This window comes from Stegostoma tigrinum, chromosome 8 (genome assembly GCF_030684315.1).
Source record: "Stegostoma tigrinum isolate sSteTig4 chromosome 8, sSteTig4.hap1, whole genome shotgun sequence".
NCBI lineage: Eukaryota > Metazoa > Chordata > Chondrichthyes > Orectolobiformes > Stegostomatidae > Stegostoma > Stegostoma tigrinum.
Window position 1 is genome coordinate 101,023,174 of NC_081361.1, and position 18,213 is coordinate 101,041,386.

General features: G+C 44.9%; 1 protein-coding gene across 3 annotated transcripts in view; it reads right to left on the bottom strand.

Moving 5' to 3' along the window:
* The window catches only part of acadm (acyl-CoA dehydrogenase medium chain), a 64,457-nt gene that overhangs the window by 19,251 nt on the left and 26,993 nt on the right, over positions 1-18,213 (bottom strand). For all 3 annotated transcript variants that reach the window (XM_048540068.2, XM_048540070.2, XM_048540067.2), the window contains 2 exons: positions 12,125-12,265; positions 2,088-2,183 (listed from right to left, as the gene is read on the bottom strand). In XM_048540068.2, the coding sequence (XP_048396025.1) occupies positions 2,088-2,183; positions 12,125-12,265 (237 nt within the window). The remainder of the gene's footprint in view (positions 1-2,087; positions 2,184-12,124; positions 12,266-18,213) is intronic.

Here is an 18,213-nt window from a genome sequence, read left to right on the forward strand (position 1 = left end):
TGTAGGAATTTTGTCAGAGAACCTTCTTGCACAAGAAGAGTCCATTCAGCCCATAGCACCACACCAGCTTTGTGAAAGAGCAGGCAACAAGAGATAGGCAATCAATGTTAGCCCAGGTGCCAACATCCTCCCCTCTGGCTCTTTAGCCAATTACCTTCAATGTGTCAGAGATAATGGGAAAGGCAGATGTTGGAGAATCCAAGATAACAAATTGTGGAGCTGGATGAGCACAGCAGGCCAAGCAGCATCTCAGGAGCACAAAAGCTGATGTTTTGGGCCTAGACCCTTCATCAGACCCGAAGCGTCAGCTTTTGTGCTGCTGAGATGCTGCTTGTCCTGCTGTGTTCATCCAGCTCCACACTTTGTTATCTACCTTCAATGTATCCCTTTGTTCACTGACTCTCCTGCCACTGAAAACAGCTTCTCCTCATTCACACAATCAAAATCGCTCTACCAAACTTCACTTTACTACTTTCTTCTCTACAGGAAACTGTGAGCGGAGTTTTCTGTACACAGAAACGGAGCGGACAGCTAGCACCATTAATGCTAACAGTATTACTGGTCCAAGTCTGCTCATGCCGCTTCACAGCAACTTGTTACCCTTTCTGCAACCTCTTAGGACATTATACACACATTTCTGACAAAGGGACAGCACACCAAAAGCTTGTGTTTTCAAATAAACCTGTATTGTGTGACTTCTGACTTTGTCCATTGCAGTCTGACACTGGCATCTCCACATTCAGAAATGGTGGCAGTGAATGTTAAAACTAGGGCTCAATGGTATTTCACATTTGAAGGGCTGCTCCTATTCTTATTTTTTAAATCCTTAATCTTCACACTTAAAATCTCTATTTGAAGAGATACAGAATACATACATACACCTCCAACCCCAATGAGACTTTCAATTCCCAATGAATCTGCAGTCAAAGTCCAACAACTGAATACAATTTAAAAATAATTGATACAATTAACAACCAACAGAAAGCCCTGAGTGACCAAAGACTGAAGCTTGGGTTTCTGAGGGCGAGAGGCAGAGTGAAGCTGAGTGTTTCCAAGAAAGCAGTACAGAATTGAGGCTGAGGTGGTTCAATCTCTCCAACCAGATGGGAGTGAAGGCTGTGGATGGAGAATTGTGGTAAGAATGCATAGGGAGGCCAGGGTCAGCAGCTAAACATAAGTCGGGATCAGAAGGAATTGTAGACCACACTGACCTGACAAATTTCACGAGTGTTCCTTTCAATGTGCTCAACCACAAATGACCACAGAATTTGAATTCCAGGAGCTCTGTGCTGCTAGTCCAGTGATTGAATGTACTGGAGAATATCCCTCACCAAAATGGCCCAGAGATTAAATCTGTTGTAAACAGCCATGTTCTCCTTTGAAACGATTCTCGGGATTTGGGTGCCAGCATTTATTGACCATTCCTAGTTGCCGTTGAGAAGGTGGTGCCAAGCTGCCTTCTTGAACCACTCAGTTCATCCAGTGCAGTTAGGGAGAAAAGTCAGATTTTTGACCCAGTTCAGGATGGTAAGAGACTTGGAGAGGAACTTGAGCATAGTGGCGTTCTCATCCATCTGCTGTTCTTAGCACTCTAGCCCATCAATTATCATTATAATTACTGAAATATACATAGTCAATGCTCAGCAGTAGGAGTCATTACTGCCTCTAGCACTTTCTGGGAAGCCCCAAGTGCTCAAGGAACAAGAGCACATGTTCACCGGGAAAATGTGTCTCTAATTAGAACAAGTTATATTTATTTTATAATCAATTAATTTACATTTCCCAAGGTGCCTCACAGACATGTGCATCCATCAAAATTTGGTACCAATATTAGCAAGGATGACTCATGTCTTGGTGTAAATATAGGTTTAAGGAGCATCATAATGGAAGTAAGTGGGGCATAGATGCAAAGCCAGAGTTTAGTACCAAGGCAGATAAAGGCAATAGTTCAACAATTGAAATTGGGGATGCTTAAGCAGAAGGTTGCACAGCAGCAGAAGCTTAGAGAAACAGAGAGGACATTAGTGGATTTGAATATGAGAGTGAACATATTAAATTTGAGGATGTGTTACAAAGCTCAACCTTACCTGTGCGAGTAATCTTCCAAAGGTTTTTCTTTCCAAGGCATACCTAGTCGCTTCATCCAAGGCTCTCTGGGCTAAACCAACTGCTCCAGCAGCAACCTGTGATTTATATTTGTGTGTACAGGAGACAGAGTTCAGTTAAAGGTCCCAAGCATCCTAAGGACAATAGAGATTGTGCAATTTATTGCACTTTGTGAACCAGTTTGTACTTTAAATAGGATTGACCTTTTCATCACTGAGTTCAACAGTTTTTCCGTTCAAGCCTAAGGAGTGAAGCATAAAACTAGGCTCCAAGTGCAGTACTGAGCAGCTGGGGAGTGGGAGAGCTCTGAGGGAGGAGAGCACAAGTAAAAGTGTTTTTAAATGAGCGTGATTCCGAGGTCTCTTCTACCCTCAAAGAGACCAAGAATCCAGATCCAAAATTTCAGCGATGACCAGAGTAATGTGAATGTGGTAGATTTAATGAAAGAATCACTAGGGGGCAGTGCCAGTACTCAGACAGAATTCAGCCTGCAATTTGAGAGGGAGAAGTTGGATTCAGATGTAATGGTACAACAATCGAGTAAAGGTAACTACAAAGACAAGAGGGACGAGCTGGTCAAAGCTGGTTGGTAGGGAAGCCTAGCAGGTCAGACAATGGGCGACAATGGTGGGGGTTTCTGGGTAATTCAAGAGGCACAGCAGAAATTCATGCCAAGGAAGAAGAAACATACTAAGGGGAGGACAAGGCAACCATGGTTGACAATGGAAGTCAGGGACAGCATAAAAGTAAAAGAAAAAGCATTCAATATAGTGATGATTAGTGGGAAGCCAGAGGATTAGAAAACCTTCAAAAACTAGCAAAGGGCAAATAAAAATAAACCTACGAGTGGGGAGAAGATGAAATAGGAGAGTAAGCTAGCTAGCAATATAAAAAGAGGACTGCAAGAATTATTTTAGATATCTAAAAGGGAGGAGACAGACAAGAATGGACATTGAAACAATGGAAAATGAGGATGGAGAAGTAGTAACGGGGAACAAAGAAACAGCTGAAGAATTGAATAGGTACTTTTCATCAGTCTTCACAGTAGAACACACTAACAGTGTATCAGAGCTTCAAGGGGCAGAGATGGCTGCAGTAGCCATCATGAGGGGGAAAGTGCTGGGGAAGTTGAAAGGTCTGAAGGTGCACAAATCACGCAGACCAGATTGATTACACCCAAGATTTCTGAAGGAAATAGCTGAGGAGATTGTGAAGGCATTGGTGGTGATTTTTCAGGAATCACTGGAATCAGACATGGTTTCAGAGGACTGGAAAATGGCTGATGTAATAACTTTGTTTAAAAAGGGAGGGAGGCAGAAGACAGGAAACCACAAGCCTGTTAGCCTGACCCTCAGTCATTGGTATGATTTTAGAGTCCATTTTAAGAATGAGATTGTGGAATACTTGGAAGTACACGGTGAAACGGTAAGTCATCATGGTTTCATCAAAGGGAGGCCATGCCTGACAAATCTGTTAGAATTGTTTGAAGAGTAATGCACAAATTAGACAAAAGGCGAGCCAGTGGACACGATCTATTTGGATTTCCAGAATCCTTGACAAAGTGCCACACGGGAGACTGCTAAATAAGAGAGCCCACGGTAATGGGATACAATACAGGCATAGATAGAGGATTGGCTGACTGGCTGATTGGCAGAGTGTGGCGATAAAGGGGTCGTTTTTGGGATGGTAGCCGATGAATAATGCAGTTCTGTAGGTGGGACAACAACTATTCATGTTATACAGTCACCATCTGCATGAAGGAACTGATGACATTATTGTTGAGTTTTCACGTAACACAAAGATAAATTGAGGGGCAGGTAGTTTTGAGGAAGCAAGGAGACTGCAGAAGGACTTGGGCCAGGAGAGTGGTCAAGGAAGTGGCAGATGTAAAATAATGTGGGTAATTGTGAGGTTATGCACTTTGGTAGAAAGAATATACTATTTTCCAAACAGGAAAAGGCTTCAGAAATCTGTAGCTTCTAGATTAGAGCTCTCTTAAGGTTAACACATGGGGCTTCTAGATTAGAACTCTCTTAAGGTTAACACATGGGGCTTCGAGATTAGAGCTCTCTTAAGGTTATCACATGGGGCTTCTAGATTAGAGCTCTCTTAAGGTTAACACATGGGGCTTCGAGATTAGAGCTCTCTTAAGGTTATCACATGGGTTCAGTTGGCAGTGTGGAATGCAGATGTAATGTTAGCATTCATTTCAAGAGGACTAAAGTACAAGAGTAGAGATGTTTTCGGTTGTTTTCGGCAGCAGCAGCGCAAGCCAGAGTGCCGACGGGAAGTTAAGATTGTTTTTTCTTCCCTGTATAAAATCTTACCTTGTGCAGCAGAGAACCTCTTGTTTTCAGCAGCAGGTGTGTAGAGAGAACACAAGCCAGGAAGGAACTGATATATTCAAGCATTGGCTAAACCTGAAACACTATACATTTTGTGTCTCCCACCCATCCCCATCCTCTAACCAAAAAAGACTGTGTCGAGGTTCGGTAAGGTGAGGCTTTTTTAAAATTCTTCTGGAAGTCTCGAGTAGAGGGAATGGAAGCTGGGCAGATGCATGCTCCTCTTGCAGGATGTGGGAGCTAAGGGTCACTGCTGATGTCCCCTCCGATTTCACCTGCAAGAAGTGCACCCAACTCCAGCTCCTCAAAAACCATGTTAGGGAATTGGAGCTGGAGCTGGATGAACTCCAGATCATTCGGGAGGCTGAGGGGATGATAGGGAGGAGTTATAAGGAGGTGGCACACCCAAGGTACAGGAAAAAGGTAGCTGGGTGACTGTCAGGAAGGGGAAAGGAAATAGGCAGACAGTGCAGGGATCCCCTGTGGCCATTCCCCTCAATAACAAGGAGACCGTTTTGGACACTGTTGTGGGGGACAACCTACCGGGGAAGGCCATAGCAGACAGGTCTTTGGCACTCAGCCTGGCCCTGTGGCACAGAAGAGAAGAGGGCAGTATAGGAGAGCCATTGTAATGGGGAATTTAATGGCAGGAGGAGCAGACAGGCAGTTCTGTAGGCACGATCGAGATAAATGGATGGTATGTTGCTTCCCAGGTGCCAGTGTCCATGATGTCTCAGATTGTGTCTTCAGGATCCTTAAGGGGGAGGTGGAGCTACCAGCAGGCATGGTACACATCGGTACCAGTGACATAGGTAGAAAAAATACAGAGAATGTGTAAAACAAGTACAGGGAATTAGGTTGGAAGATGAAGTCCAGGACAAACAGGGGAGTTATCTCTGGATGACTACCAGTGCCACGTGATAACAAAGTAAGAAATAGGGACAGAGTGCTGCTAAACATGCGGCTACAGGGCTGGTGTAGGAGGGAGGGCTTCCATTATGTGGATAATTGGAGCACATTCTGGGAAAGGTGGGACCTGTACAGTAAGGACCGATTACATCTGACCCAGAAGGGCACAAATATCCTGGGGGGGAGGTTTGCTCGAGCTGTACAGGATGGTTTAAACTAGATTGGCAAGGGGCAGGGAACTGGATTTGTAATTCAGCGGATGAGGTATTCAGCCTTCCAACAGACACAAGAGGGAGTGAGGTTGTTTATAAAGAAATGTGGCCGATGGAATGTAATTGTGGACACAGGGGTGGTTTGAGGTGTGTGTACTTCAATGCTAGAAGTATCAGAAAAAAGGCAGATGAACTTAGAGCATGGGTCGGTACTTGGAACTATGATGTTGTGGCCATAACAGCAACTTGGGTAATTCAGGGACTGGAATGGATGCTGGAAGTTCTGGGATTTAGATACTTTAAGAGAAATAGGGGAGGTGGAAAACGAGGCGGGAAAGTGACATTGCTAGTCAGGGCGAATATAGCAGCTACTGAACGGCAGTTTGAGAATGCTATATCTACAGAGTCAGTTTGAGTTGAGGTCTGGAACAAGAAAGGAGCAGTCACTTTATTGGGTTTTTTACAGACCCCCTAATAGTTGCTGAGAAGTGGAGGAGTGGATTGGGAGGCAGATACTGGAAAGGTGTAGAAGTCACAGGGTTGTAGTCCTGGGTTACTTCAACTTTGCAAATATTGATTGGAAATATTTTAGTTGCATAGTTAAATGGAGCAGATTTTGTCCAGTGCATTCAGGAAGGATTTCTGACACAGGATGTCGATAGACCAACATGAAAACAGGCCACTTTGGTTTTGGTGCTCGGAAACGAACTGGGCTAAGTGTTAGACCTGTTGGTAGGAGAGCATTTTGGCAGTAGCGATCATAACTCTGTTACTTTTACAATAGTCATGGATAAGGATAGGTACATACAGCAGGGTAAGGTTTACAACTGGGGGAAGGGTAATTACAATTCTGTTAGGCAAGAACTGAGTAACATAAAATGGGTGCAGATGCTGTCAGGGATAACAAAGTGTGGAGCTGGATGAACACAGCAGGCCAAGCAGCATCTCAGGAGCACAAAAGCTGACGTTTCGGGCCTAGAACCTTCATCAGAGCTCGAGACCCGAAACGTCAGCTTTTGTGCTCCTGAGATGCTGCTTGGCCTGCTGTGTTCATCCAGCTCCACACTTTTTTATCTTGGATTCTCCAGCATCTGCAGTTCACATTATCTCAGAGCACTATTGAAATGTGAAGATTGTTTAAGGAATGCAGGCTACGTGTGCACATTAGATTTGGGGAGCCGTGGTTTACGAAGGAGGTGGAATCTCTGGTCAAGAGGAAGAAGGAGGCTTATGTTAGGATGAGATGTGAAGGCTCAGTTAGGGCACTTGAGGGCTACGAGGTAGCCAGGAAAGACCGAAAGAGAGAGCTCAGAAGAGCTAGGAGGAGACATGAGAAGTTGTTGGCGGATAGGATCAGGATAAACCCTAAGGCTTTCTGTAGGTATTTAAGGAATCAAAGAATGTCGAAAGTAAGATTAGGCCCAATCAAGGATAGTAGTGTTAAGTTGTGTGTGGAGTCAGATGAGATAGGGGAAGCGCTAAATGAATATTTTTCAACAGTATTCACTCTAGACAACGACAATGTTGTCGAGGAGAATACTGAGATACAGGCTACGAGACGAGGTGGGATTGAGGTTTACAAGGAAGAGGTATTAGAAATCTTTCAGAGGGTGAAGACAGGTAAGTCCCCTGGGCCGGATGGGATTTATCCTCGGATCCTCTGGGAAGCCAGGGAATTGCCGAACCTTTGGCATTGATCTTTAACTCGTCATTGTCTACAGGAATAGTGCCAGATGACTGGAGGATAGCAAATATGGTTCCCCTGTTCAGGAAGGGGAGTAGAGACAACACTGGTAATTATAGACCAGTGAGCCTTTCCTCAGTTGTTGGTAAAGTGTTGGAAAAGGTTATAAGGGATAGGATTTATAATCATCTAGAAAAGAATAAATTGATTAGGGATAGTCAGCATGGTTTTGTGAAGGGAAGGTCGTGCCTCACAAACCTTATTGAGTTCTTTGAGAAGGTGACCAAACAGGTAGATGAGAGGAAACCGGTCGATGTGGTGTATATGGATTTCAGCAAGGCGTTCGAAAAGGTTCCTCACAATAGGCTATTGTACAAAATGCGGAGGAATGGGATTGTGGGAGATATAGCAGTTTGGATTGGAAATTGGCTTGCTGAAAGAAGACAGAGGGTGGTAGTTGATGGGAAATGTTCATCCTGGAGACCAGTTACTAGTGGTGTAACGCAAGGGTCATGTGTTGGGTCCACTGCTGTTTGTCATTTTCATAAATGACCTGGAGGACGGCGTAGAATGATAGGTTAGTAAATTTGCAGACGACACTAAGGTCGGTGGAGTTGTGGATAGTGACGAAGGATGCTATAGGTTGCAGGGAGACATAGATAAGCTGCAAAGCTGGGCTGAGACGTGGCAAATGGAGTTTAATGCAGACAAGCGTGAGGTGATGCACTTTGGTAGGAGTAACCAGAAGGCAAAGTACAGGGCTAATGGTAAGAATCTTAGTAGTGTAGATGAGCAGAGAGAGCTCGGTGTCCATGTACACAGATCCTTCAAAGTTGCCACGCAGGTTGACAGGGCTGTTAAGAAGGCATACAGTGTTTTAGCTTTTATTGCTAGAGGGATCGAGTTCCGGAACCAAGAGGTTATGCTGCAGCTGTACAAAACTCTGGTGTGGCCGCACTTGGAGTATTGCGTACAGTTCTGGTCACCGCATTATAAGAAGGATGTGGAAGCTTTGGAAAGGGTGCAGAGGAGATTTACTAGGATGTTGCCTGGTATGGAGGGAAGGTCTTATGAGGAAAGGCTCAGGGACTTGAGGCTGTTTTCATTAGAGAGAGGAAGGTTGAGAAGTGACTTAATTGAAACATATAAAATAATCAGAGGGTTAGATACGGTGCATAGGAAGAGCCTTTTTCCTAGGATGGTGACGGCGAGCACGAGGGGGCATAGCTTTAAATTGAGGGGTGAAAGATATAGGACAGATGTCAGAGGTAGTTTCTTTACTCAGAGAGTAGTAAGGGAATGGATCGCTTTGCCTGCAACGGTAGTAGATTCGCCAACTTTAGGTACAATGAAGTCGTCATTGGATAAGCATATGGACGTACATGGAATAGTGTAGGTTAGATGGGCTTGAGATCGGTATGACAGGTGGGCACAACATCGAAGGCCGAAGGGCCTGTACTGTGCTGTAATGTTCTATGATATGTTTGTCCTGAGCAGGCAGGGAAGACGTGGTCAAGTGAGGGAGCCTTGGTTCTCAAGAGAGGTAGAACGACTGGTTAAGAGGAAGAAGGAGGCTTATGTAAGGTTTAGGAAAAGAGGAACAGAAAAGGCTCTAGAGGGATACAAGTTATTCAGGAAGGGGCTGAAGAAAGGGCTTAGGAGAGCTATAAGGGAGCATGAGAAAACCTTGGTGGATAGGATCAAGGAAAATTCCAAGGCTTTTGACACGTACGGGAGGAATAAGAGAATGACCAGAGAAAGGGTAGGACCGATCAAGGATTGTATAGGGAATTTGTGCCCAGAGCCTAAAGAGATAGGAGGGGTCCTTAATGAATGCTTTTCTTAGGTATTCACAACTGAGAGGAGCTAGTTGTAGAAGAGGACGGTATGAAACATGCCGGTAGGATAGAGGAGGTCTCTGTTAGAAAGCAAGATGTGCTAGGAATTTTGAGCAAGCTGAAAATAGGTAAGTCTCCCAGGCCTGATGGGATTTATCCAAGGATTCTATGGGAAGCAAGGGAAGAGATCGCAGGGCCTTTGGTGATGATCTTTTCATCCTTACTGTCCACGGGTATAATGCCAGAAGATTAGAAAGAGACAAACGTCATTCCCTTGTTCAAAGAAGGGGATAGGGATAAACCTGGAAATTACAGGCCAGTTAGTCTTACGTCAGAGGTGGGCGAGTTATTGGAAAGAGCTCTGAGAGGTAGGATTTATGATCACTTGGAAAGGCAAAGTTTGATTTGTGATAGTCAGCATGGATTTGAGAGGGGTAACTCATGCCTCACAAACCTTACTGAATTCTTTGAAGAGGTGACCAAACACGTGGATGAAGGTGGAGCGGTGGATGTGGTATACATGGATTTAAGTAAGGCGTTTGTTAAGGTTCTCCATGGTAGGCTCATGCAGAAGGTAAGGAGGCATGGGATAGGGGGAAATGTGGCAGATTGGATTCAGAATTGGTTGACCCTTAGAAGACAAAGCGTGGTAGTAGACGGAAAATATTCAGCATGGTGCTCAATTACAAGTGGTGTACCACAAAGATCAGTTCTGGGTCCTCTTCTATTTGTGATTTTTGTAAATGATTTGCATGTTGGAGTGGAAGGGTGGATTAGCAAGTTCACGGACCACACAAAGGTGGGTCGTGTTGCGGACAGTGCAGACTGCTGTTCTAGGTTACAAAGGACATTGATCGGATGCAGAGCTGGGCTGAGTAGTGGCAGATGGAAAGTGTGAGGTGATTAATTTTGGAAGGACAAACTTGAAAGCAGGATAGAGGGTTAATGGAAAGATTCTTGGCAGTGTGGAGGAGCAGAGGGATCTTGAGGGTCATGTCCATAGTTCCCTGAAAGCTGCCACCCAGGTGGATAGAGTTGTTAAGAAGGCGTATGGTGTGTTAGCTTTCATTAAGAGAGGGATTGAGTTCAAGAGCCGTGAAGTTATGCTCCAGCTATACAAAAGCCTGGTTTGGCCACATCTGGAATACTGTGTCCAGTTTTGGTCGCCTCATTACAAAAAAGATGTGCCAGTGTTGGAAAAGGTGCAGAGGAGATTTACCAGGATGTTGCCTGGAATGGAGAGAAGGTTGTACGAGGAAAGGTTGAGCGAGCTAGGGCTTTTCTCTTTAGAACAACGAAGAATGAGAGGTGACTTGATAGATGTGTACAAAATGATCAGAGGTATAGATAGAGCCGACAGCCAGAGACTTTTTCCTTGGGTGGAGGTAGCTATTGGAAGGGTCATAGTTTTAAAGTGAGTGGAGGCAAACATAGGGAAGACATCAGAGGTAGGTTCTTTACTCACAGAGTGGTCGGAGTGTGGAATGCATTGCCAAAGAGGGTAGTGGAGTCGGCCTCATTAGGGGCATTTAAGCGACTATTAGATAGGCATATGGATGATAGTATAAGGTAGGGGTGGAGGTTAGATAGACCTGATGTTTAGGGTAAAAGTTTGGCACAACATCGTGGGCCGAAAGGCCTGTATTGTGATGTACTGTTCTATGTTCTATGTACTGCTGAGTCTGTGTAAGGCTCTGGTTAGACCGTATTTGGAATACTGAGAGCAGTGTTGGGTCGCATAATGTAAGGAAGGATGTGTCGGCATTAGATGGGTCCACAGGAGGTTCACAAGAATGATCCATGAGATGAAGGGCTTGTCACATGAGGAGCAGTTGAGTACTCAGGGTTTGTATTTAATGGAATTTAAAAGGATGAGGGAGAAATTGATTGAAATTTACCAAATAATGAGAGGCCTGGATAAACTGAATGTGAAGATGATGGTTCCACTAATAGGAGAGACTAGGACCTGAGGGTGCGACCACAGAGTGATGGGACAGCTGAGATGAGGAGGAATTTCTTCACAGACAGTGATTAATCAGTGGAACTCATTGCTGCAGAGGGCTGTGGAGGCCAAGTAATTGAGTGTATATGAGGCAGAGATAGATAGGTTCTTGATTAGTACGGGGATTGAGGGTTACGGGGAGAAGGCAGGAGAAAGGGATAAGAAATATATCAGCCATGATCAAATGGCGGAGCAGACTTGATGGGTCAAATGGCCCAATTCTGCTCCTGTATCTTTATAAGACTTTGATTGGGCCACACTTAGAGCATTGTGTTTAATTCTGGTCACCACATTACAGGAAGGAATGTGGAAGTTCTGGAGAGAGTGCAGAATGGGTTTACCAGCATGCTGCCTCGATTGGAGGGTATGAGCTCAGGGGCAGGCTAGAAAAACTTTGGTTGTTTTCTCTGGAATGGCGGAGGCTGAGAGGAGACTTGATAGAAGTTCATAAAATTATGAGATGCATAGATAGGGTTCACGGTCAGAATCTTTTTCCCAGAATTGAAATGTCTAATACAAGGGCATGCATATATGGTGAGTGGGGGAAAGTTCAAAGGGGTTGAGGGGGCCAGGTTTCTTTTCACACTATCACAGGTGGTGGTGGAGGCAGATACAATAAAGGCATTTAGGAGACTTTTAGGTAAACACATGAATATGCAAGGAATGGAAGGATATGGAGCAAGGGTAAGCAGAAGGGATCAGTTTCATTTGGCATCATGTACAGCACAACATTATGTATCTCACAGTCTTGAAGAATCCTCCCTTAGGATGGGATGGGAAAAATTATCGAAAGCATTCTGCAGCTTTTAGCGTTTATATTGAGCACGGAGATTTCCATACTGAATAGAAGAAGCTTTGCTTCAGAATTTGCTTCCAACACTCCCACAGGACATAAGTACTGGCTTCGTTCCAACAAAGATTTCAACTCAACATTTAAAACTTCACTTCTCGTCTGAGAATGGTATACACATAGCCAAATGCCTCAAGCCAACACTCCAGAAATTTAGGTCACTGTAAACCCTACTCACCGGTGGTCTGGTTTTGTCAAATGCTCCCATTGCAATTTTGAAGCCAGCTCCCTCTCCAATAAGGACATTCTCCTTAGGCACTCGCACATCTTCAAAGACAATGCCTCTGGTATCGGAGCAGCGCTGACCCATGTTAATCTCCTAGCCCAACAACATACAGGTCAATATTAAAAAGATTCACATATCATGTTGAGCTAATGCATGGCTATGTTTCTCTGTCATTATTTTAAATGGTTAACCAAATGATCATTGGACAGAGGATAGCCATTACTGTTTTGAATGGATATGTTCAAAGGTACTGAAAAGCTTCATCACTCAAACTGAGTTGATACAATGCGGAGCTGGGGGAACATGGCAGGTCATACAGCATCAGAGGGGCAGGAGAGTCGATGTTTTGGGTTGAGATCCTTCATCGGGCTGGGGAGAGGGAGGGGGTTCAGAAACAAAGGGATGCCATGGGGCCGGGGAAGGTCGGTGGCATGGTGATAGGTGGATGGAGGTCAGGGGTTGTACAGACCGGTCAATATGAAGGGTGGGACAGATAGCTGAGAAGGGAGATGGACAGCTTATGTCAGGCCACGGAGATGGGGATGAGGGGGAGGTTGGACATGGGTCAAGACAGGGGGTTGGGGAGGTTTTGAATCTGGTGAATTCCATGTGGAGGTCATTGGGCTGTAGGTTCCCAAGGTAGAATGTAAGGTGTTGTTCCTCCAATTTACGTGTGGCCTAACTGTGACATTGAAGGTGGCCAGGATGGACATTTCACCCAGGGAGTAGGACAGGTGAATTAAAATGGTTAGCAACTGGAAGGTGGTGTTGATTGTTGCATACAAAGCGCAGATGCTCCGCGAGTCAGTCACCAAGTCTGTACTTGAGTCTCTAAATGTAGAGGAGACCACATTGGGAGCAACGGATGCAATAGACCAGGTTAGAACACATACAGGTGAATCCCTGTCAGATCTGGAATGATTATTTGGGGTCTGGGACAAAGGTGAGGGGGCAGGTGTAGGGGCAGGCGTGGCACTTCCTGCGGTTGCAAGGAAAGGTACAGTGGGGTTAGTGGGGAGTGTGGAGCAGATGAGGGACTCATGAAATGAGCAGTCCCTACGAAAGGCAAATAGGGGTGGGGAGGGAACTATCTCTTTGATGTTGCGGTCTGATTGTAGGCGGCCGAAGTGGCAGAGGATGATGTGTTGGATTTGGAGATTAGTGCGGTGGCATTTGAGGACCGGGGAGCTCTATCCTTATTGGTGTTGGGGGAAGGGGACTTGAGGGCAGAAGTGCAGGTAAAGCAGGAGATGCATTTGGAGGCATTTGAATCACCAGCGAAGGGTCGTTTATGGTCCCTGAAGTAGGAGATCATCTGAGATGACTGGGAGTGGACCGTTTCATCCCAGGAGCAGATGCAAAGGAGGAGGCAGAATTGAGAGTATGGGATCACATTTTTGCAAGAGGGTGGGTGTGAGGAGGTAGCTATGGGAGTCAGTTGGGTGTGAAATGGATGTTGCTGCTGACATGGTTACCAGAGATGGAAACAGAAGGGTCCAGGAAGGGGAGGGAGGTATCAGAGCTGATCCAGGTGAATTTGAGGTTGGGGTGAAAGATGTTAATAAAGTTGATGAACTGTTCAAACTCCTCATGAGAGCATGAGCCAGCGCTAATAGTCATCAACGTGGCAGAGGAAGAGGTGAGGGATGGTACCAGTGTAGCTGCAGAAGACAGACTGTTCCATGTATCCTACAAAGAGGCAGGTATAGCCCAAACCCACATGGGTGCCCATAGCCACCCCATCAGTTTGTCAAAGGTGGGAGGAGTGAAGGAAAAGTCGTTGAGGGTGAGGACAAGTTCCGTCAAGCAGATGAGTATGTTTCGGTGGAGGGGGACTGGGTGAGCCTAAAGGAGGGCAAGAAACAGGACTACTTGCACGCCAAACAGCGAAAGCAGCAAGTGATAGATGGAGCTAAGCGACCCCTCAAACAACGGATCAAATCTAAGCTTGCAGTCCTGCCACATCCAGTTATGAATGGTGATGGGTAATTCAACTCCTCACGGGAGGAGGAGGCTCCACAAATATCCCCATCTTCAATGATGCAAGAGCCCAGCACAGCAACGCAAAAGACAAGACTGAAGCATTCACAGCAATCTTCAGCGAGAAGTGCCACATTGAAACCTGGTGCTGAACACCCTCCAGCACTCTCCACTGAACCAGGGGTGATCCCTTGGCTTCATGGTGATGATTGAGTGGGGGATGTGCCAGGCCACGAGGTTACAGATTATGCTGGGGTATAATTCTGCTGCTGCTAATGGTCCACAACACCTCACTGGAGCCCAGTCTTGAGGTGCTAGATCAATTCAAAGACTGTCCCATTTAGCATTGTGGTTGTGCCACATTACACAACAGAAGCTATTCTCAATGTGAAGGTGGGACTTCATTTCCAAAAGGACTGTGCAATGGTCACCCTTACCGATACTGTCATGAGACAGCTCTCCCAATTTTGGCACTCACCCCAGATGTTAGAGAGGAGGACTTTGCATGGTTGACAGAGCTGTTTCTGCCATTGTCTTTTCCAGAACCTAGGTCAATACCTGGTGATCCATCTGGTTTCATTTTGTGGAGACTTTTTAGCAATTGGTACAACTGAGTGGCTTGGTCGGCCATTTCAGAGGGCAACTGAGGGTCAACCACATTGCTGTGGGTCTGGAGTGATGTGTTGCCCACAGTAGGTGAGGGTGGCAGATTTCCTCTCCCGAAGGACATTACTAAACTCGATAGGTTCTTCCAACAATCTGCAACGACTTCACGGTGATCAGTAGATTCTTAATTCCAGACTTTTTTTAAAAGTTTTGAATTCAGATTCCAACATCTGCCATGGTGGGATTCAAACCCGGATCCCCAGACCATTAGCTGGGTTTCTGGATGAATAGTTTAGCGATAATACCACTAGGCCATCACCTACCCCCACCTCCCACCTTAAAAATATGCCGAGTTTTGAACTCTCCCCTCTGGGGTAAAGACCTTTGCTTTTATCTTATTTATGTCCTTCATGATTTTATAATCCACTATAGGGTCACCCCTCAACCTCCTATGCTCCAGCAAAAAAAAGGTTCCAGCCTATCCAGCCCCTTCTTGTATCTCAAGCCCTTCAGTTTTGGCAATATCCTGGTAAATTTTTTCTGAGCTCTCTCCAGTTTAGTAATATCCTTCCTATAACATGGTGGTGACCAACACTGCACAGTACTCCAGAACAGGCCTCAACAATGTCCTGTACACCCTCACCATGACATCCCAACTACTATGCTCAAAAGGTCTGAGCAAAGAAGGCAAGCATGCTAAATGCCTTCTTAACCACCCTGTCTACCTCTGATGCAGATTTCAAAGAATTATGTACCTGAACCCCTAGGTGTCTCTGTTCTGCAATAATACCAAGGGCCCTACTATTAATTGTATAAGTCCTGTCCTTGTTTGTTTTACAAAAATGCAATATCTCTCATTCATCCAAATTAAACTCCATCTACCACTCCTCAAACCATTGACCCAATTAATCGAGATCCATTTGTAATCTTAGATAAGCTTTTTCACTGTCTACAATGCAACCAATTTTTGTGTCATCCGCAAACTTACTAACCATGCCTCCTATATGCTCATCTAAGTCATTTATAAAAATGATAAATAAAAGTCCACCCAATACCGATCACTGTGGAATACCACTGGTCACAGGCCTCCAGTCCGATAAAGAAACCTCCACACCCTGTCTCCTCCCACCAAGCCAATTTTATACTGAATTGGCAAACTCATCATAAATCGCATGTGATCTAACTTTCGTCTACCATGCCAAACCTTATCAAAGGCTATACTAAAGTCCATGTAAACAACATCAACCACTTCACTGTCTATCATTTTGGTTACTTCCTCAAAAAACTAAATCAAGTTTATGAGACACGATTTCCCTTGCACAAAGCCATGTTGACTATCCCTAATCAATCTTATTGCTCTAAATGCGAGTTTGCTTGCTGAGCTGGAAGGTTCGTTTTCAGACGTTTCGTCACCATTCTAGGTAACATCATCAGTGAGCCTCCGACGAAGCGCTGGTGTTATGTCCCGCTTTCTATTTATCTGTTTAGGTTTCATTCGGTTGGTGATGTCATGTCCTGTGTTGGTGATGTCATTTCCTGTTCTTTTTCTCAGGGGGTGGTAGATTGATTTGGAGCCAGTGTGTCTGTTGATGGAGTTCCGGTTGGAATGCCATGCTTCTAGGAATTCTCGTGCGTGTCTCTGTTTGGCTTGTCCTAGGATGGATGTGTTGTCCCAATCAAAGTGGTGCCCTTCCTCATCTGTATGTAAGGATACTAGTGATAGTGGGCCATGTCTTTTTGTGGCTAGTTGATGTTCATGTATCCTGGTGGCTAGCTTTCTGCCAGTTTGTCCAATGTAGTGTTTGTCACAGTTCTTGCAAGGTATTTTGTAGGTGACATTCGTTTTGCTTGTTGTCTGTATAGGGTCTTTTAAGTTCATTAGCTGCTGTTTTAGTGTGTTGGTGGGTTTGTGGGCTACCCTGATGCCAAGAGGTCCGAGTAGTCTGGCAGTCATTTTGGAAATGTCTTTGATGTAGGGGAGAGTGGTTATGGTTTCTGAGCCCGTTTTGTCTGTTTGTTTGGGTTTGTTGCTGGGAAATCGGCGGACTGTGTTCATTGGGTACCCATTCTTTTCAAATATGCTGTGTAGGTGATTTTCTTCTGCTCTTCGTAGTTCCTCTGTGCTGGCTTGTTGGAATAATGTTCTAATGCAGCTTCATTTGTGGGTGTTGGGATGGTTGCTCCTGTAGTTCAGTATTTGGTCCGTATGTGTTGTTTTCCTGTTCACTGAGCGAACAGTCAATGGGGAACTTCAAACCAGCGTCTACAGGAAAACAACACATACGGACCAAATACTGAACTACAGGAGCACCCATCCCAACACCCACAAACGAAGCTGCATTAGAACATTATTCCAATGAGCCACCACACACTGCAGCACAGAGGACCTACGAAGAGCAGAAGAAAATCACCTATATAGCGTATTCAAAAAGAATGGGTACCCTATGAACACAGTCCGCCGACTTCTCAGCAACAAACCCAAACAAACAGACAAAACGGGCCCAGAAACCATAACCACTCTCCCCTACATCAAAGACATTTCCGAAATGACTGCCAGACTACTCGGACCTCTTGGCATCAGGGTAGCCCACAAACCCACCAACACACTAAAACAGCAGCTAATGAACTTAAAAGACCCTATACAGACAACAAATAAAACGAACGTCATCTACAAAATACCTTGCAAGAACTGTGACAAACACTACATTGGACAAACAGGCAGAAAGCTAGTCACCAGGATACATGAACATCAACTAACCACAAAACGACATGACCCACTGTCACTAGTATCCTTACATACAGATGAGGAAGGACACCACTTTGATTGGGACAACACATCCATCCTAGGACAAGCCAAACAGAGACACGCATGAGAATTCCTAGAAGCATGGCATTCCAACCAGAACTCCATCAACAAACACATTGGCTCCAAATCAATCTACCATCCTTTGAGAAAAAGAACAGGAAATGACATCACCAACACAGGAAATAACGTCACCAACCTAAGGAAACCTAAACAGATAAATAGAAAGCGGGACATAACACCAGCGCTTCATCGGAGGCTCACTGATGATGTTACCTAGAATGGTGACGAAACGTCTGAAAACTAACCTTCCAGCTCAGCGAGCAAACTCACATCCACAACCTCAACCTGAGCCACAAATCTTTTCAAAACTTGCTAGCTCTAAATGTATGTAAATCCTATCTTTCAGAACTATCTCTGACAATTTACCCCACCGTCATCAGACTTACTGTAGTAAGTAGTTCTGTAGTTTCCAGGATTCTCCTTACAGCTTTTCTTAAATAAAGGCACAACATTAGTCATTCTCCAGTCCTCCAGCACCTCACCTGTTGTTCTAGACAAATACAAATATTTCTGCAAGGGATCTCACAGTTTCTTCCCTAACTTCCCACAACATCCTGGGGTATACTTGATCAGCTCCCAGAGGTTTATC